Genomic DNA, 26999 nt, shown 5'->3' on the forward strand with positions numbered 1-26999 from the left:
CTCTAAAGAAGATATACAAATGGCTCATAAGCACATGAAAAGATGATCAACATCATTAGTCATTAGAGAAATGCAAACAATCCACAATGAGATACAACTTTACACCTACTAGGATGGCTGTAATCAAAAAGATAGACAATAACAAGTGTTGATGAGAATGTGGACTCAGCTTTGTAGTTGGCCTCTAACTCCATGAAATGATAGTCAGAAGTCTTGGGCAGATTTAGCAGTCTGGAGGACTGTGCTCTTAACCTCACAATATGGCTAATTTCATGTAAAAGCACAAAAACATAAGTATCAGAAAATATAAATCTAGATTAATTTGCCAAATTAATAGATTTTTACTATATTTGTGTTCATATAATTTAAGGTTTTCTACTTACCTGAGGGTCCACTAGCCATCCATGGTACAAAGGAATATCAAGAAGATCAAATACTATGCATTCTGGTGTATATTCAAACACTCGAACACCAGTGAATTTTACATTTACATCCAAGCCTGTCTGTAGTTTGTGCAGTACTGCCATAGCATCACTCATATTCTGAAAATAGAAAGGGGAAGAGAAAAAAGGAAAATCAAACAACAACAAAAAAGATATTTAAATGCAGGCACATTTACTACAAATTTTCCATTTTATCCAATTTATTCATCCCTTCAATTTTTATTATTAAGTACCTACTATGTGCAAGGCACTAGTATGAGTTCTAATGATAAAATAGTGGATAAAACAAAGTTCCTAATCTCATGGAACTAACATTCTACTATGAGAGACAAATACATAAATTACAAAGTCAAGTATTAGTAAGAAAAATTGAACAGGATAAGGATGTACTGAGTGAGAGGGGTGAGGGACCTATTTTTAGACCAGGAAGTCCAAGGACAAAATTTCTAGTCAAAGAGGAAGGCCTCTTCCACTTCTAGGTATATTCCTAAAAGAACTGAAAGAATTTAAAGCATCGTCTTGAAGAGATATGTGTACACCCATATTCATTGCAGCATTATTCACAACAGCCAAGAGGTGGAAGCAGCTCAAATGTCCATTAACAGATAAATGGATAAAGGGAACATAGTGTACATATACAATGGAATATTATTCAGCCTTAAAAAAATAAAGAAGGAAATACTATTACATGCTACAACATGGATGAAACTTGAGGACATTATGCTGAGTGAAATAAGCTGCTGCAAAAGAACAAATACTGTATGACTCCACTTATGTGAGATATCTAGAGTAGTCAAAATCATGGAAATAGAAAGTAGAATGGTAGTTGTCAGGAGCTGGAGGGAGGGAGATCTGGAGAGTTGTTCAATGAGTATAGAATTTTAGTTTTACAAGATGAAAATGTCCTAGAGATGTTATGCAAGAATATAAATACAGTTAACACGACAAAACTATACACTTAAAGATGGTTAAGAGAGTAAATTTTATATTATGTTTTTTAACAATTTATAAAAAAGAAAGAAAAAGAAATGAGCTATCAAGCCATGAACAGACATGGAGAAAATTTACATGTACATTACTAAGTGAAAGAAGCCAATCTGAAATATATTGTATGATTCGAAATGACACAGTGGGAAAAGGCAAAACGATGGAGACAGTAAAAAGATCAGTGGTTGCCAGGGGTCAGGAGGAGGGAGGGATGTACTGGCAGAGCACTGAGGACTTTTAAGGCAGTGAAAACTATTCTGTAGGATACTATAAAGGTGGATACATGTCATTATACATTTCTCAAAACCCAAAGAAAGTATAAACATCAAGAGTGAACCCTAATGTAAACTATGGACTTTGGGTAATAATTATGTATCAATGTAAATGGTGGGAGATGAAGTCTGAGATAAAGGCTGGATCACAAAGACTTGTTGGTCAAATTAAAGAGTCGTTCTGTCCACAACAGTTTTCTCAATAAACACGGTCATGTAAGTGTGTAATGAAGACTATTTTAAAACATGTTTTTCTAAACGTTTTAATATATTAAATATGGACATAATTTAGAGGGTATATTTGATGGAACAAATAAAAACCAATATATAAAATTTGATAAAATTTTATTGAATCCCTACTGTTAATCAGACACTGTGCTACACACTAAAGATATAAAACAGGAGCAGACTATAGCCTACTGGAGGGCTTATAGTAGAAAGGGTGAACATGAAATAAATCCTTTTATATTAAAATTAGGGACTCTCACTGAAATCTCAGATGGACAAATTTAGGTCATAATAACAAAGTTCTGTTTTACCAATTAACTTGTAAAATTCCATGCTAAGAGACTATACAGACTGAAAACAAATTATTCAAATGTTTTAAATTTATGAATGAAGAATTTATAACAGGATAACACTGTTATATACTCTTTGGATTTTGTCAGTTTCACCTCTAATAACTATATTCCCCCAAAACAATATATTTTCTCAGTCTTCCTAAAAGTTGAACCCTTGAAAACAATCAGCTCACATTTTTTTCCTTTCAGTGTTTTAGAACTTTTCCTAAAGCCATAACAATGATGAATGTGAGAAAATAGTAACAATAATGAGCCACTGTAGGATTATAGTTCTACCACTGATACTACTGATTTTTTTCTGCTATTTGTTAAATTCTTAGTTGCCAGTCATCCACAGTTTCCTTCAGGGGGAAGTATAATTTCTAACAGCTCCTGGACTCAAGCTTATACCTTTATGTATCTTCTACAGTTTTAATAGATTATAAAATGTTAAAATAAGTTAATACAATTAATAATATCCATAAATAAAACTGATAAAAATAAACAAATTTATAAACAAAGAGTTAAAAAGAGTATTTTGCCATCTTGTTCTTGAATCCAAATGGGTGCTTACAAGAAAGGATTACTACTCCTTTAAGCCAGTAGTTCAACTGTTTCTTAGAATTTTTCTTAAAGGTACTGTTAACGTGGTGAAATTTTAAAGTTGAATATAAGATATATTTAAAAAATATATTTGCAGTCATATAAAAACCTGTCATAAACACACACACACACACAGTATTTTCTTGTGTTGTCATCATTAAGCAAAACTGAAAGAAATATGCTCTTTGTTTATATTATGATTTCTGGTAAAAGGGTTTTTAATTAGGAAGACTGCAGCTCTGCATTGGTCTTTCTAAAATTTAGGCTTAAACATTTCTGCTCACACAAAACTATACAAAAAGAACGTTGTTACATCACACCTGTGTAACATTAAGCACCAGCTTAGACTCAGTCTTATCAGCTTGGTACATACTATTCTCAAAACTAATGGTAATGCAATCACAATACCTTATAAATAGTTTTAGAGCTTATTTTAAATGCAGGGTACTTTCTGTCTAACATGTTTATAAGAAATGCAAGTGGTTGTTAGTGTCTGTTTCAACTTTGAAGCAAAACTTTACTTCCAATAATTTTTCAAGAGTCTAGATCACCTTAATGGAAACATATCCTGAGACTGCAAAACAGACTTGAAACAAAGTGCTGATATCATTTGCAAATACTCATCACTCAAGATTTTCTCAAAAAACAAATACCGTATGCTAACACATATATATGGAATAAAAAAAAATGGTTTTGATGAACCTAGGGGCAGGACAGGAATAAAGAGGCAGACGTAGAGAATGCACTTGAGGACATGGGGAGGGGGAAGGGTAAGCTGGGACGAAGTAAGAGAGTGGCATGGACATATATACACTACCAAATGTAAAATAGATAGCTAGTGGGAAGCAGCTGCATAGCACAGGGAGATCAGCTTGGTGCTTTGTGACCACCTAGAACGGTGGGATAGGGAGGGTGGGAGGGAGATGCAAGAGGGAGGGGATATGGGGATATATGTATACATATAGCTGATTCACTTTGTTATACAGCAGAGACTAACACAACATCGTAAAGCAATTATACTTCAAATAAAGATGTTAAAAAATGAATCAATAAATAAAAAAGATTTTCTCAAGACTGTGTAACAGAAGTAAAATGAATTTTGAGGTTAATGTGAAACTGCAACTATGATCCATAATTTCTAATTTCAAGTTTTTGTATTAATCATAATAGCCTTGCTGATTTCAATAAGAAATGATACAAATTTGATAAATGATATAAATTTAACCATAATACTTTATACTTATAAAATATTTACTGGTTTTATATATTGAAGGTTAGCCTAAGATTTCATTTGAAAAGAAGTTTCCATTGTGAGAAATGTTTAGAAATCCTTGCTTTAAGCTACAAATTCCAATAGAATTTAAATGATTTAGCATACTATTTGGCTTTAGCTATGGATTTCCTACCTTACACAGTGATGCAATGCAACATACTCACTTTTCCATTTTATTAGGACTAGATTATTTGAACATTCAAATTCAAGAAATTTTGCAATACCAAAATGAATTTTGTTTTTTTTTTTGCCATTTGGATACTGGTGAAAGTATGTAGTAAGGGTTACTTTGAAAGTAAACATAAAGGTTCCAATGATATCTGTTTCTTCCCTGCCTGATACTTCTTCCACTGTAAGAACCTGATTTCTTCTTGCCTTCCATTGTCAAACAAAGGAAGAATACTGAAGAAAATGAAGCTATGCTTGCTTTCTTACAGCTCCAATAATTTTGAGCCCAGTGGTCCGCTCCTATATTACAGAATAGTATCTCTAAAGAACGTGCCAAGCAATGTAGACACATTGAAACTACGAAACAGCAGATTTAGTCCTAACGACATACCCCAGACATCATTTGCTGAACTGTTTCCTACATATGATTTAATTGTAAAATGTACACAAATGAGGAAAGATAAATCAATAACAAATTCACTTGAAAGTCAATTTTTTCAAGGAAAATACCAAGTTATCATTCTACATAGGTGTGTAGAATGATATCTATGTTTCATTCTACATTGCATATAGATTCACATAAAAGACAGATCAGCAAAGTACGGCCTGTGGGTCAAATAAGGCTGTGAGCTAATAATGTTTTTTTACATTTTTAAAAGGGTGTAAAAAGAGAAAACAAAGAATATGCCCAAAAATCCAGAGACTCCCTCTTGCGAGAGCACCAGAATCACAACCAACTGCTGAACAATCATGGACAGGAAGACACTGGAACTCACCAAAAAAGATACCCCACATCCAAAGACAAAGGAGAAGCCGCAGTGAGATGGTAGGAGGGGTACAATCACAATAAAATCAAACCCCATAACTGCTGGGTGGGTGACTCACAGACTGGAGAGCACTTATACCACAGAAGTCCACCCACTGCAGCGAAGGTTCTGAGCCCCACGTCAGGCTTCCCAACCTGGGGGTCCAGCAACAGGAGGCGGAATTCCTAGAGAATCAGGCTTTGAAGGCTAGTGGGATTTGATTGCAGGACTTTGACAGGACAGGGGAAACAGAGACTCCACTCTTGGAGGGCACACACAAAGTAGTGCGCACATTGGGACCCAAGGGAAGGAGCAGTGACCCCAGGGGAGACTGAACCAGACCTACCTGCTAGTGTTGGAGGGTCTCCTGCAGAGGCAGGGGGTGGATGTCGCTTTCTGTGGGGACAGGGACACTGGAAGCAGAAGTTCTGGGAAGTACTCCTTGGCGTGAGCCCTCCCAGAGTCTGCCATTAGCCCCACCAAAGAGCCGGGTAGGCTCCAGTGCTGGGTCACCTCAGGCCAAACAACCAACAGGGAGGGAACCCAACCCAACCCATCAGCAGACAAGCGGATTAAAGTTTTACTGAGCTCTGCCCACCAGAGCAACACACAGCTCTACCCACCACCAGTCCCTCCCATCAGGAAACTTGCACAAGCCTCTTAGATAGCCTCATCCATGAGACAGCAGACAGCAGAGCAAGAAGAACTACAATTCTGCAGCCTGTGGAAGGAAAACCACATTCACAGAAAGATAGACAAAATGAAAAGACAGAGGACTTTGTACCAGATGAAGGAACAAGATAAAACCCCAGAAAAACAACTAAATGAAATGGAGAAAGGCAACCTTCCAGAAAAAGAATTCAGAATAATGATAGTGAAGATGATCCAGGACCTCGGGAAAAGAATGGAGGCAAAGATCGAGAAGATGCAAGAAATGTTTAACAAAAGCCTAGAAGAATTAAAGAACAAACAGAGATGAACAATACAATAACTGAAACGAAAAATACACTAGAAGGAATCAATAGCAGAATAACTGAGGCAGAAGAACGGATAAGTGACCTGGAAGACAGAATGGTGGAATTCACTGTCGTGGAACAGAATAAAGAAAAAAGAATGAAAAGAAATGAAGACAGCCTACGGGACCTCTGGGACAACACTGAATGCAACAACATTTGCATTATAGGGGTCCCAGAAGGAGAAGAGAGAGAGAAAGGACCCAAGAAAATATGTGAAGAGATTATAGTCAAAAACTTCCCTAACATGGGAAAGGAAATAGCCATCCAAGTACAGGAAGTGCAGACAGTCCCAGGCAGGATAAACCCAAGGAGAAACCCGCCAACACACATAGTAATCAAATTGACAAAAATTAAAGACAAAGAAAAATTATTGAAAGCAACGAGGGAAAAAGGACAAATAACATACAAGGGAACTCCCATAAGGTTAACAGCTGATTTCTCAGCAGAAACTCCACAAGCCAGAAGGGAGTGGCACAATATATTTAAAGTGATGAAAGGGAAGAACATACAACCAAGATTACTCTATTTGGCAAGGATCACATCCAGAATCAGTGGAGAAATCAAAAGCTTTACAGACAAGCAAAAGCTAGGAGAATTCAGCACCACCAAACCAGCTCTACAACAAATGCTAAAGGAACTTCTCTAAGTGGGAAACACAAGAGAAGAAAACGACCTACAAAAACAAACCCAAAACAATTAAGAAAATGGTAAAGGAGCATAGATATCAATAATTACCTTAAACATGAATGGATTAAATGCTCCAACCAAAAGACACAGGCTCACTGAATGTATACAAAAACAAGACCCATATATATGCTCTGTACAAGAGACCCACTTCAGACCTAGGGACACATACAGACTCAAAGTGAGGGGATGGAAAAAGATATTCCATGCAAATGGAAATCAAAACAAAGCTGGAGTAGCAATACTTATATCAGATAAAATAGACTTTAAAATAAAGAATGTTACAAGAGACAAGGAAGGATACTACATAATGATCAAGGGATCAATCCGAGAAGAAGATATAACAATTGTAAATATATATGCACCCAACACAGGAGCACCTCAATACATAAGGCAACTGCTAACAGCTATAAAAGAGGAAATCGACAGTAACACAACAATAGTGGGGGACTTTGAACACCTCACTTACACCAATGGACAGATCATCCCAACAGAAAATTAATAAGGAAACACAAGCTTTAAATGACACAATGGACCATATAGATTTAATTGATATTTATAGGACATTCCTTCCAAAAATAGCATATTACACTTTCTTCTCAAGTACACATGGAACATTCTTCAGGATTGATCACATTGTGGGTCACAAATCAAGCCTTGGTAAATTTAAGAAAACTGAAATCATATCAAGCATCTTTTCTGACCACAATGCTATGAGATTAGAAATCAATTACAGCAAAAGAAACCATAAAAAACACAAACACATGGAGGGTAAACAATACGTTACTAAATAACTAAGAGATCACTGAAGAAATTAAAGAGGAAATCAAAAAATATCTACAGACAAATTACAATGAAAACATGATGATCCAAAACCTATGGGATGCAGCAAAAGCAGCTGGGATTGACATATATATGCTAATATGTATAAAATGGATAACCAATAAGAACCTGATATATAAAAAAAAATTCTTTTAAAAAAGATGACACAAACAGATGGAGAGATATACCATGTTCTTGGACTGGAAGAATCAATATTGTTAAAATAACTATACTACCCAAAGCAATCTACAGATTCAATGCAATCCCTATCAAATCACCAATGGCATTTTTTACACAACTAGAACAAAAAGTATTAAAATTTGTATGGAGACACAAAAGACCCCGAATAGCCAAAGCAGTCTTGAGGGAAAAAAGTGGAGCTGGAGGAATCAGACTCCCTGAATTCAGACTCTACTACAAAGCTACAATAATCAAGACAATATGGTACTGGCACAAAAACAGAAATATAGGTCAATGGAACAGGATAGAAAGCCCAAAGATAAACCCACGTACCTATGGTCAACTAATCTATGACAAAGCAAGCCAGGATGTACAATGGAGAAAAGACAGTCTCTTCAATAAGTGGTGTTGGGAAAACTGGACAGCTACACGTAAAAGAATGAAATTAGAACACTCCCTAACACCATACACAAAAATAAACTCAAAATGGATTAAAGACCTAAATGTAAGGCCAGACACTATAAAAGTCTTAGAGGAAAACATAGGAAGAACACTCTTTGACATAAATCACAGCAAGATCTTTTTTGATCCACCCCCTAGAGTAATGGAAATAAAATAAGACCTAATAAGACTTAAGAGCTTTGTAAAGCAAAGCAAACCACAAACAAGACAAAAAGACAACCTTCAGCATGGGAGAAAATATTTGCAAACAAATCAACGGACAAAGGATTAATCTCCAAAATATATAAACAGCTCAATATTAAAAAAACAAACAACCCAATCAAAAAATGGGCAGAAGATCACCTGCTGTATAAAAAAATAAATAAAATTCAAAAATTCAAAAAAAAAAAAGAAAGGCCACTGATAGAGACCAATGAATATATCCGTAAGTAAAAATTAACTATCTTAATATAACAAAAATTGTATCTATTACCTGCTCATAGTTTAAACGTTGAATTTCTGAAATTTCTTTTGGCTTTGTATCAAGCATGTAATCTCCTGTAAAAAGAAATGGTAAAGTTGCCTTTTAAAAATATTACTTTTTATCTAATTACGAAGGTAATATATTTTAATTATAAATTGTAGCAATAGGTAACATAAAATATTTACCCCCCCCCATTCAGAGAAAATCAATGTTAACTGTTAGCTAAGGTCTCACATATTTTTTCAGTGTACATCCTGTTTTGAACTTTCTTTTTCCTCCTCTTTATATTTAAGCATCTTTCCATGTCACTACAATAAAGCTCTAAAAGGTTTTTACCAAGTTTCACTGCTACCAGCAAGATAACTATTACCCCAATACCTTTCCAAGAATGGGTGTCATCAGTCTTCTAAATGTTTGTCATTCTTAGAAGTAAGCAAACATTTTTTTTTGCATTTAAAAAATTGGTATCTTAGTGGTTACCGGTGAGGAGAGGGGAGAGAGAGAGGCAAGAAAGGGGTATGGAATTGAGATACAAACTACTATGTATAAAATAGATAAGCAACAAGAATATATTGTATAGCACAGGGAATTATAGCCATTATCTTATAATAGCTTTTAATGGAGTATAATCTGTAAAAATACTGAATCACTATGCTGTACACCTGAAACTAATATAATATTGTAAAGCAACTATACTTCCCCCCAATTGATATATTTTTATACATGTATTTTCACTTGGTATCACCATTTTAATATATAAATGACTTTTTAAAAAATAAATTTATTTACTTATCTATTTTTGGCTGCATTGGGTCTTTGTTGCTGCACGCGGGCTTCCTCCAGTTGCAGCAAGCGGGGGCTGCTCTTCGTTGTGGTGCGCGGCCTCCTTATTGTGGTGGCTTCTCGTTGCAGAGCACAGGCTCTAGGCGTGCAAACTTCATCAGTTGTGGTATACGGGCTCAGTGGTAAAACGGCCTCTAGAGTGCAGGCTCAGTAGTTGTGGCACGTGGGCTTAGTTGCTCCACGGCATGTGGGATCTTCCCAGCCCAGGGCTCGAACCCGTGTTCCCTGGAACCCGTGTCCCCTGCATTGGCAGGCGGATTCTTAACCACTGTGCTACCAGGGAAGCCCCTATAAATGACTTTTAGTATACGTGATACCTTTTAAATATATGTAGCATCATTTTAATATATGCAGTAACTTTTTATCCATGTTTTGCCTTTTTAGCTATGTATTAATTACATATACTTTTCTTTGAATTGCCTGCCTATCCAAGTATTTTTTTTTTTTTTTACTGAACCACATAAAAGCTCTTTTTCAGTTAGAGGAATTAGAACATTTCCTGTTATACATGGTAAATTTTTTTTTTCCCATAATGGCTTCTGACTTTATGGTGATGTTTTTTGCCTACTTTTCACCATACAGAAATATTTAATTTCAGTATAGTCAAATTCTTCTATTATAGCTTCTGGGTTTGATGGGTTTGATGTCATGTTAGAAAGATTTTCACCTCTTCAGAGTATACAAACATTCACATATACTTTCTTCATGTAATTTTATGTTTGTCTTTTTTTACGTTTAAATCTTTAATTTATCTGGAATTAATTTGATATAAACAGTGATACATGGAACTAACTTCTCAGCCAGCCTCCCAAATCACTAAGTTGATAAATTGTTTTATTAACTTTTATTTTCAAATTCAAAATAAACTTCTAAAGACTGCATCAAGTATTCTTTTAGGGACTTCCCTAGTGGCACAGTGGTTAAGAATCCGCCTGCCATTGCAGGGGACATGGGTTCGAGCCCTGGTCCGGGAAGATCCCACATGCCAAGGAGCAACTAAGCCCATGCGCCACAACTACTGAGCCTGCGCTCTAGAGCCCGTGAGCCACAACTACTAAGCCAACGAGCCACAACTACTGAAGCCCATGTGCTTACAGCCTGTGCTCTGCAACAAGAGAAGCCACCGCAAATGAGAAGCCCATGCACCACAACAAAGATTAGCCCCTGCTTGCTACAACTAGCAAAAGCTGCGCGCAGCAACGAAGACCCAACGCAGCCAAAGATAAATAAATAAATAAGTTTTTAAAAAAGTATTCTTTTAATCTCTCCAACTCTGATAATAAAGGAATTCCTACGAACATCAATATATTATTATTTTTGCTTTTATTTAGAACTTTAAGATGGCAAAATCTAACTGATAACAATTTTATTCCACCATAGGCACAGGAATTCTAAATCACTAAATTAATTCATTCACAGAAATATATAAGCAAGTGTATTTAACAAATATTTTTGAATCCTTTCTATACATGGCACATTGTATATTACATGTTGAGGTTTTAATATAGCATTTAACTGAAAACTACGCTTTGAGTAAATTTTATACATTATTTATTCAAATAATTGAGAATATATTTGCTATACTGGTATCCTATATCTCATTTAAGCTCTGTATTTATCCTGATAAAAGACTGTAGTGTATGCTTTCCTACAACTTTAATAGGGTCAGGATGCAGAACATTACATAATTCAATACTAAATGACCCTAGATATGCTATCATAGATTAAAGCTTAGGTGCTAAGAATAGAATAATTATTGGGAAAGACTCAAATAAGCAACTCCTCTTTTCCTGACGTCAGAAAAGATCTTCAGGGCTTCCCTGGTGGCGCAGTGGTTGAGAGTCTGCCTGCCGATGCAGGGCACACGGGTTCGTGCCCCAGTCCGGGAAGATCCCACATGCCGCAGAGCGGCTGGGCCCGTGAGCCATGGCCGCTGAGCCTGCGCATCCGGAGCCTGTGCTCTGCAATGGGAGAGGCCACAGCGGTGAAAGGCCCGCGTACCGCAAAAAAAAAAAAAAAAAAAAAAAAAAAAAAAAAAAGAAAAGATCTTCAGACAAGAGAAGAATGGCCTGACTAAGGGAGGCAGCCTCTTTGATGGACCTCAATAAGCCCTATAGCCTGGCATTCATACCTTTGTATGATCACCTTCCCTTGAGTGTGGACTGGATTCACTTCTAGTGAATCAAATACAACAGAATTAATGAAATGTCACTTACAAAATTATAAAAGAAAATATTGTGTCGTTTGTTATGGTGCTTTCTCATTTGCTCACTCTGAGGAATGCCACCTGCCATGTTCTGAGCTGCCTTTTGGAGATGCCCATGGCAAGGAATTGAAGGAAGCCTCTAGAGAGAGAGCCACAGAGAGTCACAGTCAATGAGGAACTGAGAACCTCAATCCAACAACCTGTGAGGAACTGAATCCTGCCAACAACCAAGTGAGTAAGCTTGGAAGCAGATCTTCCTCAGTTGGGCCTGGAGATAAGACTGCAGCCCCAACTGACACACTGACTGCAACCTCATGAGAGACCTTAAGCCAGAGTCACTTAGCCACACCCAGATTCCTGACCTACAGATACTGTGTGATAATAAACGTTCATTGTTCTAAGTGACTAAATTTTGGGGTGATGTGAAGCAGTAGACATCTGTATTTTTAGGAAAGTTTGTAATAGAGAATTAGATATTTTTAAAAGACTGATTTTGAGTTTTTAAGGGAGCATCTTTCAGTTTTAGATATCTAAATAAATCATCTCTTAAGAATTCTGTCTAGCTTATCTAACCTTTATAACAAAATTGGTCCCCAATACTACTTCAATCAAAAATATTTATTGAGGGACTTCCCTGGTGGTCCAGTGGTTAAGAATCTGCCTTCCAATGAAGGGGATGCAGGTTCAATCCCTGGTCGGGGAACTAAGATCCCACATGCTGTGGGGCAACTAAAACCACACGCCGCGACTACTGAGCCTGCACACTCTAGAGTCCATGCACCAAACTAGAGAGCGCTCATGCTGCAACTACTGAGCCCATGGGCTCTGGAGCCCACGTGCCACAACTAGAGAGCTCACACGCTGCCAACTACTGAGCCTGCGTGCCCTGGAGCCCGCGCGCCGCAGTGAAGAGCCCGTGCGCTGCAAAAAAAAGATCCCACATGCCACAACGAAGATCCTGCGTGCTGCAACTAAGACCTGACGCAGCCAAATAAATAAATAAATAAAACATTTTTTAAAAAACAGTATTTATTGAAAGTCTATTCCGTGTTTAGCAACAGGTTAACGCGTTTGGAAATGAGCGTTTCCCTTAAAAAACTAATAATTTGGTTGGGCAAAGAACATACAGGAAACAGAATAAAATAACAATAAGGTATAATAGAGTGTAAAATATAATAAATGCCTTAAGTACCAAGTGATTTTGAAAAGAAATATTCATAAAGCCTGTAGCACTTAGAAATATCCTTTGTAGGGGGTAGTGTCTAAAGCAGATTCAGAAAAATCGGCAGAACCTGCCAAGGCAGTGAGGGGAAAAAGCATTCTTTGAGGGAGAAAGAATGATGGGAAAAGCAAATATAAGAAACATCTTGCTATATGGGCAGTTTATAAGGAGGTTTATACATAAGATTTATGTTGCAGAGTGGTGGGAAATATGGCTGGATGGGTAAGCTTGATCAGATTATAGAAAATCATAAATAATACATCAGTAAGTTTGGCTGCTTGTGAAAGATCATAAGGGAATCTTTCTGTTTTTAAGTAGACAAGTGAAGGATGAAACTGGTGCTTTAAGAAGATAACACTGATATGTAGGCTAATTTGGAGAGCAGAGGAAACAAAAGAGCTTGCAATAAATCACATTCCGAAGTACCAGTATACAGAGAGGAAAGAATTTCAAAGAAAGAATCCATAACGCTTTGCTATTAATGGGATATTTCAGACAAACAGAAATTAAGAAACAAAAACCTGACAGCCACATTAGGCCAAAAAAGGAAGAGAGGGTTTGGCAGTAGGTAACTTATCCCAGGTGAGCATTTGGAAAAGAGAAGACACAGTCAACTGTGGGCAAAATTAAAATGCTTCAACATTGACCTCCTTTTATAGTATTTATGTTCAAAAGATAAAATAATTACCTTTTAAAAAGTCAGACAGCACCATCATCCTAACAACCATTTTCCTTACTATAATACGATGCTAGTCTCAGCATCATACAAACTGTCTTGGATGGTTAAAATCATAGTGTGTATTCTAGTTTGTGTTGTGCTTTTTTACCTCATCTTCCTAACCATTTTCTGCCTTCCACCTACACTTCTTCCCCACTTTATTAGACCTCCTAGCACTCATTAGGAGCTTTCATGTTGCTTTCTTGAGGCCAAAGCCCTCCAACAAGCCATGTCCATGTTTGACCCTGTTCTAATACTCCAGTAACAGAAATTTCCAAATTAAAATTCCCTCCTCCTCTAACCTTTGAAAAACCTAGGAAAACCTTTAATGGTATCTTTACAATCTTTCTACTAGTGTTTGCTTATTTAATGAAAAAGTATCTCTGGTTCCCCCAGACAACTGGAGTAATCTCAAGAGAACAAAATCCAAATAGCTTAGAAAATTAAACAATTTGTTTTGGCAGGATTGGCTTTAAATAAAGTTTACTTTTGGTGAGGCAGAGTTTTCAGAATCTCTCTTCTCACATTATTCTTGCTCACTTCTCTCCCACCTCCCATTAGGATCATATTACTTTCATGCTGTCCCTGTAGATGAGTCTCCTCGCCCAGGACTTCCAAACCTCTTTAGCTACCCTAAATCTAAATATTACTTTGTCAATTTTTCTTTTTCCCTATAATTTAAAAAATTCTCTACTCTATGTCCTACTCTCTCAGGGAGTTTTAAAATCTAACAGTTAGATAAATTTAAGATACCAAGATGCACTAATTATTTTCTTTCCAAGAAAAATACCATGTTAACATTTTCTTAGTACATTTATGCAAGCCAAACTGACTGTATTGTTGACATCTCCAAATAACTTGTCCACAGTACACAATCAGTAAATATTTGCTGGATAAGAAAAAGAAAAAAAAAAGGAAGAGACAAGTAGTAGGAATTTAAAATACTCTATCAAAAACACTTGAGTGGTGGAAAGGGAGAAGGGATATACTTTTGAGAATACTAGCTTTTCAGCACTTTAAAAATCATATTAGAAGGTGCCTAGATGGAGAGAACACATAATTTAATCTTTCTGAGCTTTGGTTACCTCATCTGTAAAATGAAGAGATATTATAATTTATGATGCTTTTATTTCCACTCCAATCTTACCCTTTTATACTATTATTACCTCCATTCATATGCCCTCTGCCTCTGCTCATGGGTCTCTGCCATTACAAATGCATTCTTTAGCTATGGGAACTGACAGCAAAAGAGCTCATTTTGTCTCAGAAGGTAGAATAGAAAAAGGCAAGTAGAGTGATGGTAATAACTAGCAGGCAAGAGGTTAGGTAAATGGCATCGGTCTATGATAGCACAGACAGCAGAGCCAGGATGACATAAGAAGCTATGGAGTGGCAGCACAGTTTAAGGTTAGCACTGTCCAACAGAAATATAATGCAAGCCATAAATGCAAACCCATATGTAACTTTAAATTTTTAGTAGCCACATTAAAAAAAGTAAAAAGAAGTAAAATTAATTTTAATAATATATTTTATTTAGCCCAGTATATTAAACGTCGCCCCTGCTGAAACTTCCCCCCACCCCGTGGAAAAATTGTCTTCTACAAAAGCAGTCCCTGGTGCCAAAAAGTTTGGGGACCGCTGCTCTAACCCATGCATTTCAGCAGGGGCGATGTTACCGCCAAGGGGGCAAAAACTGATTCTTGGAGGGTAGGGACAAAAGTATCTTAGATATTATAATAGTTTGTGGCCTTCAAAGGGCCACAGGACATGAAGAGACATACAGTATATCTGTGGTATTAAAATTTCCCGGAGTGAGTGATTAGGACAAAGATGTCTACAAAGGCTCCTTAGGGGGGCAATACTGAAAAAAAGGTGGAGAAACACTGCTCTATCTAATCTGTGCATGCTGGGAAACTTTAGGGGATGATCCTGGACCCACGTCTCTTCTCTCTTTATACTTTCTCTCTTAATGATCTCATCAATTTCCACAGATTTAAATACCATTTTTATACTAACGACTCCTAAATTCCTATCTTGAATTTCACTGTCCTCTGGAACTCATGGTCTCTCAAATCTTCTAAGTATTTTCTTTTCTTAATGTTTCCTTCATCTTCTGCCTAAATGAAATTTGGCTCTGCCTTGATGACACTGCAGCCCTCTCAAGTGATGTCTTTTCTCTCTCATGCTTCTTTACCGGTGAGCCTGGAGGTGGATCTACTTGCTCCTTAGGGTCATTCTTTCTCTCCCTCCTCCCTAAAACTCCTCAGTTTTAAAACTCATGCTATCATATAATACTACCCATTATCCACCCACCTGGTTATAGTTCTCTACCAACTTTCAGGTCAATCTGCCTCATTCCTAGCTCACTACCTCTCTATGACACAAATCCTGCCATAATTTTTGATAATTTCAATACTCATAGAGATGACCCATCTAATACCCTGGACTTTCTGTTCCTTGCCTCTTTTCCAACAAGAATCTTATATTCCACCTTATCTCAGAAACTCATTCCCTATGATCATACAGGTTTGTTATCACCAGGCTCCAAAAATTCTTCAGCTGTATCAGGGCCTACAATCCACTAAATCCCATCACATTTTTCTTCAACATATTTATATCCTCATTTCCTCTTTATGCAACTTAACTATTATAGCTCATCATTATAACCACTCTCTACACATACCTCCGATTTCCTAGACTCTTTCTTCAACATACTCACTTGGCAAAAACCCAGCTCTGGTTAAATCCTGCTCCTCCACTATTCAGGCCTATACTCATGCAGCTGAGTGTGACTGAAGAAATCATACTGCCAATGTTGGCTGGTCTCACTAACCCCAGTGGTAATGCCCAGGAATAATACTTCATCTCCCCATTCACCTCCAACTTGTCTAGGCAACTATTTTATACCTTCCTTCTCATCTTCAACAACTCCTCCTTCATCTTCACTCTCAGCTGATAACCTGGTTTCCCGTTTCACTGAGAAAATAGAAGCACTCAAAAGACCTTCTATAAGTTACCACACCCACATCTGTCCACCTACCTGCATCTATTTTTAATACATTCTATCTTCCCTCCTATTGCTAAGGATAAAGTTTCTGTACTGCCTAAGACTAATACTTCTATTTGTCTAAAATACTCTTTTCAATTCCTTTCCTTCAATTTTCTCTTTTGAAAAACAGCTTTATAGAAATGTAATTCACATACCATATAATTAACCCATTTAAAGTGTACAATTCAATGTTTTTAAAGTATATTAATAGGATTGTGAAATTATCATCATGATCTAATTTTAGAACATTTTGGTCTCCCCTTAAAGAAACTCTATACCCATTAGCAGTCAATCTCTATTTCCCCCCTATATTCCCAAGTCCTAAGCAACCACTAATCTACTTTCTGTCTCTAAATTTGCCTATTCTGGACATTTGATATAAATGGAATCATATAATAAGTGGTATTTTGTGACTTGGCTTCTTTGACTTAGCATAATGTCTTTAAGGTTTATCCATATTACAGCATGTATCAATACATTCCTTTTTATGGCTGAATAATGTTTCACTATATGGATATAACACAGTTTGTTTATCCACTCATCAGTTTATGGCTATCTGGGTTGTTTCCACTTTTAGGCTATTATTATAATGCTGCTATGAACATTCCTGTACAAGTTTTTATGTGAACATGTATTTTTACTTCTCTTGGGTAAAGTTGTAGGATCATAGGTAATTCTATATTTAACTTTCTACGGAACTGACAAACTGTTTTCCACAGTAGCTTCATTATGTTACATTCCTACTGGCTATGTACAATATATAAGGGCTTCTAATTTTCCCCTGTGCCCACTCCAGTCAGGTTTTTATCCTGCGGACTCGCTGAAGTTACCAATTACCTCCTTATGGCTCAATCAATGGTCAATTTTCAGTTTTCATCCTGCGTGGCCTATTAGCAGCATTTGATTCAACTAATCTCTAACTCTTCATTGAAACTCTTCATTTAGATTCTAGGAAATTAGTCTTTGGTTTTTCTTCTATATAGTTGAGCTTCTACCCATTCTTCCTCTTCCTCAGCTTCTAATCACTGGCACATCCAAGATTCAGTCTACTGATCTCTTCCCTTCTCTATCTACTTTCATATTATTTGTGACTCAGTATAACTGTCATTTATATATGTTATCTGTTCCCAAATGTGTATTTATAGGCTAGATCTGTGCTGTCCAATACAATAACTAGTAGTGACATGTGGCTACATAAATTTAAATTTAATTAATTAATAAAAATTTAATTTAATTTAAAATTAATTTAATATTCAGTTCCTCAGTCACATCAGCTATATTTTAAGATATCAAGAGCCACATGTGCCTAGTGGCTATGAAACTAGACAGCACAGATATAGAACATTTCCATTGACACAGAAAGTTTTACTGTACAGCACTGATTGAGACCTGTCCTCTAGACTCTACATTTATGTATCCCACTGCCTCCCTGATATCTCCACTTGAATGCCAATAAACATCCCAAAACCAAAATCCTGATATTCCTCCCTAAACATGTTCCTTCCATTTTTTCCTGTTTCAGTTGATGTTAACTCTGTCCTTCCAGTTGTTCAAACCAAAAATCATGGGGTAACCCTTGACTTCACTCTCACTCCACATTCAACTGATCGGCAAATTCTGTCAGCTCTATATTCAGAATCTGACCATATTTTATAATCTCCACTTCTACTACCCTGCTTGAAGCCACCACCATCTTTTGCCAGTTTTAACAGCTTGCTAACCAATCTCCCTGCTTCTGCCTTTACACCACTAAGTTCTATTTTCAACATAACAGCCAGAGAATTCTTGTTAAACTCAAAGTCAGATCATTAGTCCTCTGTTCAAAATCCTTTAATGGCTTCCCAATCACCCACAGCAAAAGTCAAAGTTGCTATAATAGCCTAGGATACTGTATGATATGATCCCATTACCTCTAATCTCATCTCCTAATACTTCCCCTTTGCACAGTCCTTGGCAGTCATACTGGCTGTTCATCAAAAGCACTAAGCATATTTCAGCCTTTTACATGAAATATAATTTAGAAATCACAAAGTTTAAGAATCACCAAGCTAGAGTAAAAGAGGTTTAAATAGAAATTCTATTTCCAGACATCTAGATATTGAAAGTAATCTACACTTAACTATGAGGTTCCCTAGCCAGTAAGTGGGATTAAATGACATTAATTACATAAATTAAAAGGTCTTCAAGGGCTTCCCTGGTGGCGCAGTGGTTGAGAGTCCACCTGCCGAGGCAGGGGACACGGGTTCGCGCCCCGGTCCGGGAAGATCCCACATGCCTCGGAGCGGCTAGGCCCATGAGCCATGGCCACTGAATCAGTTAGCTAGTTGGCTGGAATGGCATAAATAAACTAATTAGCTAATAAAAATTTTTAAAATAAAAATTTAATTACTAAACAACTGTAAGAATATAGATTAAGATTTCCGATTTGGTAATAGTATAAATATATAAATTCTTATTTGCTAAATTGTAAAAGACTGCAGGGTGATATACAACAACCTGCTCTGTAAACAAGTTCTACTCAATGCAACTGGTCTGCAAACTAAACTGTGTAGTATGGTCTGTTTTGAAATAAGAATCTTGCATAAGAATGCAATTCAATACACTGCTTCCTTCATCAAGAAAAATTGGCTATCAAAAAATTTCAGATGGACTAAAATGTTTTACAGTCTAGTATAAGCCTCTATTTCACTGCAGACCGGTAACTAACATTTTATAGACTGACAGAGGTCTATGAATCATATTTTGGGTAGCACTGCTCTAAATCACCTCCTGGGTTTTAATTCAAGTCTACTCAATATTTTAAAACACTACCTACATTCAATGTTAGAGTTTTTGTGCCATTTCCCACTCTGTAGTTTATTGGAATTAATATGCACCTTGTTGTTTTCTAGATGTCACTAGTCTCTTTATTTATATTAAAGAATTTTAATGCTGGTCAGAAAGAAGGCATCCAATAACAGAAACATACTGATAAAATTTTTTAATTAAGAGATTAAAAATTATAACTTAAAAATAGCCTCAAAAAGGTGAAATTTGGTAATATATTAGCTTTGAAAACTTTGGTTTATTTTGAAAGAGATATAAAAATCATTCACTTTTCAACACTAACCTAAATATTCCATCAGCTGTTCAGCAGTTATGATTTCCATCATCGGTGGAAGTTTCACCTGAAAAACAAAGTATTTTTCTATAAAATCAAATGTTTTAGATAATTTAAAGTGTTTCTTCAGTCAGAAACACAAGTATGTATGTGTATTATATGTATCTACTATAGGTATACAACACTCACATTTAAAAATCTTTGTAACTAATCTTTAATACAACAAAGCCAATCCTATCACCATAAAATTTACAGGGTGATATAAGATCTCAGAGAGTCAATGAGAAATCTATTTTCAAAGCCAAGTGCTATGCCTTTTGTCACCCATCCTGATTGTCATTATGCACCTGCAGCAGTGTCCTGCATGATAGAAAATACAGTTTAAGGGCAGGAAGAGGCACCGAACACGTTTTGACAGGTCACCCATGCAGCAGTTTTACTGAAGACAGGCTTAACACAGGTCAATATTCCATTACTTCAGTCTACCTGGGCCATTTTTTTTTGTTGAGTAGCTAAAATGAATACAGTATAAAGGATGGTCATAAACTGAAGGATTCATATTATATGAGTCAACCTGTAAAATTTAAAAACAGGCAAAATTAAACTTTACTGTTTAGAGCTGTACATGTATAAAGAAAAGAAAATGGATACTATAAAAATTAGGACTGTGGTTAACCCTAGGGATAAGAGAAGGAGTTACAGTCGTAACAGGACATGTAAGAGGCCTCTGGGGTGCTGGCAATGCTCTATATCTTGACTTGCATGGTAGTTCCACTGTTTGCTTTATGATAACTTGTTAAACTGGACATCTCTGTTTTATGTACTCTTCTGTATGCGCTATATGTCACAATAAAAAGGTTAAAAGTAGATATATACGTTATAGTCATATTTAAGTTTCAAAAGTTATGTCAGCTGCAACACAGTCTAAATGAATTTTTCAAATTAATTATCAGATGAATTACACAGATAATACAGCCAATGATTGTAAATATTTTAGCTGACTTATTGAAAAGCATACTCCTTGGTATATTCATGGAAGAAAAATAAGTACTGTAGGATGCAAACTCGAACAAAATAATTAACATAGCAATGACAGAATAGCAGCATAATTAAAAATTCCTCAGGAATTACTATTTCAGGATCATTTAAATCAGCAATTTCTCCAACAACAACTGTTGAAGAAGGTGCTCTGGATCTTTATGTTACCGAATGTAGTAACAGTATGTCACAATTTTTTGTTTTAATCAATGAATAAAGTAAGTGCTAAAAAAGATCCCTGTAAAATAGAACAGTTTTAGACCCTCTGAAAGCATACATGACAGTTGGTACTTATGAGTTAGTCATCCAGTGGCTTTATCACTCAGTGAAAACCAAGAATTGCCATGGAGGTTTTGATCATTACTTGTTTCTAAATTATTCTTATTTTCTAGGACACTTTTTAAAATTGTAATAGACTTTTTTTTTTTTTTTGGCTGCGCCGCATGGCATGCGGGATCTCAGTTCCCCGACCAGGGATAGAATCCACGCCCCCTGCAGTGGAAGCACAGAGTCTTAACAACTGGACCACCAGGGAAGTCCCAGAAATTGTAATAGACATTTTTTTTGGAGCAGTTTTAGGTTTACAGAAAAATTCAGCAGAAAGTACAGAGAGTTCCCATAAAGAGTATATTTTTCAAATTGAAACTCATTGGCAAATTATAGTCCCCTGCTTGTTTTTCTAAATAAAGTTGTATTGGGTGTCACTCTCATTTGTTTACGTACTGTCTTTGGCTGCTTTTGCACTATAATAACAGGCTGAATCTTTGCAACAGAGACGATATGGCCCACAAAGCCTAAAATATTTACTATCTGGTCCTTTACAGGAAAAGTGTGTTGATCCCTGCTTTAGATGATTTTAACTGCCTTTAGATGATATTTTATCAAGGTGTTTCAATACCACTTTGAAGGTCTGATATTTAAACCAGTAGTTTATATACAGTGTGAATATTTACATTCTGAATAACTGTCAGACCACTCTGAAAGTCCAGTTTTCAGCTAACAATGCTTCTTAAATGAGACCTATATATTCTTTTATTCCAGACAAATTCAGTACAGAAATATATTCACCAGAAAATCCCATAAACAAATAGCTTATCCTCTTTTGGTCAATGTAGTAATCCCACTATAAAATTGTCAATAAGAAACCAAGGCACTAACAAGTGTATGTATTTGGGAAATACATTCTACAATCCTAGATTTCTACAAATAGATGATTTCAGGGTTTAGTCTTGAAATTTCCAAATAATAACAACTGCCTATCATGTCTTGCTTCAAACATTTGAAATAGGAAATGACAACCTTTATAGAGATTTTAGAAGTGGGACAACAAATACGCAAATATTTTAACTATTCCCAAGCATACTGAGCAGTATATTCATTTCCCGAATCTTAGCCAACAAAATATTATGGATGTTCACTAAAGCTAGGGACAAAAGAGTATAATAGTGAAGAAATGTCTGCCTCCTTCCCACTAACACTTTGGAGCCATCAACAGATCTTAATTTTTTTTAACCACAAAATGATCTTCCTGAATGCTTGCTTCTCTTTTTGCTTCCCTCTACCACCATCACCACAAAGGCAAATGCTGAAGATTTTGTTAATGATCGTAAGACTTTCTCTCCTTTGTCTCTTTAGAGTCTATTAAAGAAAAAACAGGTTATGGGAAAGTTAGCTAAGGATACAGAATTTTAAATTGTGGCATTCTGTCTGAATCTCTAAATCTTATGATGAAAAACAGAAAAACAAATGAAGTATGACCTAGGTTCTCAGATGGTCCTCTTTTAGTAATAATCTATAACATATTGTTTACAAGTAAATTAATGTATTCAAGGACATCTGGAAGGTACTCTAAGTAGTTTAAATATTCTTCCTAAAATTTGAGCAAAACCTCTCAGTGCATATTCACACACAGTTTCAAATTAATAGAGTCCAAATAAAATGAAGCTTTTATTATCTAGGAAAATAAATTATGTCCTATCCTATAATATTTTATTATTCTAACTAGATTTCTATTAAAATTAATATTTAAATAAAATATTTAATATTAAACACTTAAATTAACAAAAGGAAATAATGCTACTACAACTCCATATATTCAACTATAGGATAAAACGTCATTAATTCAGCCCAATTATTCTGTAATTCTTGGTCATTCGAAGAGTGAAGTGTACTTGAGAATAGACTCAAGAGAGACCAAAAATAAAAATAACAAAACCTGCTTAAAGTGTTAATATCCTGAACAGAAATGTAAAACATCTCAAAAGTGATATGCCAAGATTTTGATACCTATAATTTTGATATAGGGGAGAGGGGGGAAAAAATGCAGGGGACCCAGTAATAACAAAGAAATAAGGAACAGTCTATATAGCTAATGGTAAGTATGAAAATGACCAGCCAAAGAACATTGTTAAATGTTTAATTAGAATACCAATTAATAAGTACTCAAAAAATACAGTTTGGGGCTTCCCTGGTGGCGCAGTGGTTAAGAATCTGCCTGCCAATGCAGGGAACACGGGTTCAAGCCCTGGAAGATCCCACATGCTGCAGAGCAACTAAGCCCGTGTGCCACAACTACAGAGCCTGTGCTCTGGAGCCCATGTGTCACAACTACTGAAGCCAGCACACCCTAGAGCCTGTGCTCTGCAACACTCAATCAATGTGATACACAACATTAACAAACTGACAAAAAATCATATGATCATCTCAATAGATGCAAAAAAAGCTTTTGATAAAATTCAATATCGATTTATGATAAAAACTCTCAACAAAGTGGGTACAGAGGAAACACACCTCACCATAATAGAGACCATTTATGACAGGACCACAGCTAACAGATCAGGAACAAGACAAGGATGCTCAACCACTTTTTTTTTTTTTTTTTTGGCCATCCAGTGTGGCTTGTAGGATCTTAGTTCCCAGACCAGGGATTGAACCTGTGCCCCCTGCAGTGGAAGTGCGGATTCCTAACCCCTGGACCACCAGGAAATTCCCATTACCACTTTTAATCAACATAGTATTGGAAGTCCTAACCACAGCAACCAGACAAGAAAAAGAAATAAAAGGAATCCAAACTGGAAAAGAAGTAAAACTGTCACTGTTTGCAGATGACATGCTATACATAGAAAATCCTAAAGACACCACCAAAAAGCTACCAGAACTCATCAATGAATTTGGTAAAACTGCAAGATACAAAATTAATACACAGACTTCTAAAAACAGCAACACTTTCTTTCAATGAAATCTTATATAAAACGTTATCTGAAATATATGTATATATATGTGTGTGCGTGTTTATTTTTTTTTTGGCTGTGCCGCACAGCATGTGGGATCTTAGTTCCCCAGCCAGGGATCAAACCCGTGCCCCCTGCAGTGGAAGCACAGAGTCTTAACCACTGGACCTCCAAGGAAGTCCCGTGAAATATATTTTAAATGAAGAACTGACAGAACTTTGTGACCAGTGAAAAGTGAAGGATGATGGGAAAAGAAAAATTGAAGTTGACTCTAAGGCTCAGGGAACTCTAAAACTTATGATCCATACATTTAATAAAAATAAGACATTTGGTAAGGGAAGGTAAGTTTGTAGAAGAAAATGATGTCTGCTTCATAACTGTGAAATTTAGTTTGACATTCAAACAGAAAGTTGAGTTGGAACTCAGGAGACAAAAATTTTTTTTTTTAATATTTATTTAGTTAGTTGCACCAGGTGGGCTCCTTAGTTGCGGCTCGCAGGCTCCTTAGTTGCAGCATGCAGGCTTCTTAGTTGTGGCATGCATGTGGGATCTAGTTCCCTGACCAGAGATCGAACCTGGGCCTCCTGCATTGGGAGCATGGAGTCTTAACCACTGTGCCACGCAGGGAAGTCCCAGGAGACAAATATTTTTAATTTGTCCGTGAATTATTTGATTCCTGTGCTGTAGTCTGTTTTTGCATTACTTACGGTAAAAAGGATCACTAAATAATACAATTTCTTGGGAATTCCCTGGTGGTCCAATGGTTAGGGCTCTGCACTTCCACTGCAGGGGATGTGGGCTCAATCCCTGGTTGGGGAACTAAGATCCTGCAAGCAGCACAGCACGTCCAAAAAAAAAAAAGATTTCTTCTCAGTTCACGTCTCACTGATTTTGAATATGTGGCAAATCATATAGTATTCGTAATTTTTTTAAGTTGAAATTGTGAAGAAATTATAATATAAGTATTATTAATGGGAATCAAAGAGACGAAATGCAGCTTTTTTCAAAATAAGGGCTAAAAAACTTAAGGATCCTTTCAACATGCCTTTAATTCTGGCTCCAGCAAATAAACATGTATTATAAGCTATTATACATCATGCTTTATATTCTAATTTCTTAGCGGTAATATTCATTTATTATTAAGAATAATTACTGTACTTAAAAATACTAAAAATCTAACTGACTTTCTACATGCCATCAGTATTTCAAATCAGGAAAATTTAATAAGAGACAACTTTCAACTTCGGCCAATTTGAAACACCTTTACCCTCAATGTTTATCAGAACTTAGACCCCATTCTCAGGGTAATATCGAGGCCTATTTAAAACTATTTAAAACCATCAGAAACTGCAGATATATTCACATGTATTAGATTTTCAAGAATGTCCTATTTTATATGCAATTCAAAGGTTTTAGAACAATGAAGAATGTTTTTCCAGTGAAATTTTCCCAGTAAAAGATGTATAATAAAAGAAGACATCTTGGTGCTTCCCTGGTGGTGCAGTGGTTAAGAATCCGCCTGCCAATGCAGGGGACATGGGTTCCAGCCCTGGTCTGGGAAGATCTCACATGCTGTGGAGCAACTAAACCCATGCGCCACAACTAAGCTTGCGCTCTAGAGCCAGCGAGTCACAACTACTGAAGCCGGTGTGCCTAGAGCCCATGCTCCGCAACAAGAGAAGCCACCACAATAAGAAGCCCAGGCACCACAACGAGGAGTAGCCCCCGCTCACCGCAACTAGAGAAAGCCCGGGTGCAGCAACAAAGACCCAAGGCAGCCAAAAACAAATAAATAAATAAGTTTATAAAAATAAATAAATACTTTTTTTAAAAAAGGCATCTTTAGTTCAAATTTCACTGGACTTATATTTAAGCAGCTCAGCAAGCTTACCATGCTGAAAATATACCTAAAGAAAAAGTGACAGTGAAACATTTATATTAATTGCTTGTAAGACAGATGAGAATAAGATAAGAGAACAGTTAAAAGGCTACTAAAGTAGTCCAGGAGAGAGATGAAAGTGGCCTGAACTAGGGTAGTGGCAGGAGAGAGAAAACTTAACTACTGAAAATATCAAAGAAAATACTTAATAAACTTTGATGGTAAAGGCAAGCTCATTCACCACAGAACTCAAGAAAGCCTCTGAAATTGGAAGTGTCAGATAATTGAGAGGACATGGGATAAAACACAGGAGGCTAAAAAGAGAAGGAATCTGTACAAAGAACAGATCCCCAGGATTTGTTCTAAGGAATCGTGAAGTCTATTTCTGCTTCTCTGACTTTATCACTAGCTCTTCTTCCACCCTGGTTTGTCCCAGGCCTATTGTCCACCAGGCTTACTGTTACCTTGAATTTCAACTTTCCAACCAAATATCTGAAGTAAGAGCTCAGGTTCTGAAGTGGGTATAAACTTACCTTGGGTAAGTTATTTACACTTTATGCACCTCAATTTTCTATGTATGTAAAATAAGAACAATATCTACACAAGGATTTCATGATGTGGTTGAGAAAATTAAAAGAGAAATTGCATAGGGGCTTCCTTGGTGGCGCAGTGGTTGAGAGTCCGCCTGCCGATGCAGGGGACACAGGTTCGTGCCCTGGTCTGGGAGGATCCCACATGCCGCGGAGCGGCTAGGCCCGTGAGCCATGGCCGCTGAGCCTGCGAGTCCGGAGCCTGTGCTCCGCAATGGGAAAGGCCACAACGGTGAGAGGCCCGCGTACCACAAAAAAAAAAGAGAAATTGCATATAATACATGTAGAATACTTAGCATAGTATCTGGACATAAAAATAATTGAGTACTTACTGTTATTATTCAAAGCCCTAGGATTACTGATACCACCTGTGCTCAAATGTCCT

General features: G+C 36.5%; 1 protein-coding gene across 3 annotated transcripts in view; it reads right to left on the reverse strand.

The window, feature by feature from the left end:
* Window positions 1–26999, reverse strand: part of MINDY2 (MINDY lysine 48 deubiquitinase 2) — a 73242-nt gene that overhangs the window by 39048 nt on the left and 7195 nt on the right. For all 3 annotated transcript variants that reach the window (XM_024761357.1, XM_024761364.1, XM_024761349.1), the window contains exons 2-4: window positions 19887–19944; window positions 8749–8813; window positions 384–542 (exon numbers count right to left, since the gene is read on the reverse strand). In XM_024761357.1, the coding sequence (XP_024617125.1) occupies window positions 384–542; window positions 8749–8813; window positions 19887–19944 (282 nt within the window). The remainder of the gene's footprint in view (window positions 1–383; window positions 543–8748; window positions 8814–19886; window positions 19945–26999) is intronic.

Source organism: Neophocaena asiaeorientalis, unplaced genomic scaffold (assembly GCF_003031525.2).
Source record: "Neophocaena asiaeorientalis asiaeorientalis breed wild unplaced genomic scaffold, Neophocaena_asiaeorientalis_V1.1 scaffold2, whole genome shotgun sequence".
Lineage (NCBI taxonomy): Eukaryota > Metazoa > Chordata > Mammalia > Artiodactyla > Phocoenidae > Neophocaena > Neophocaena asiaeorientalis.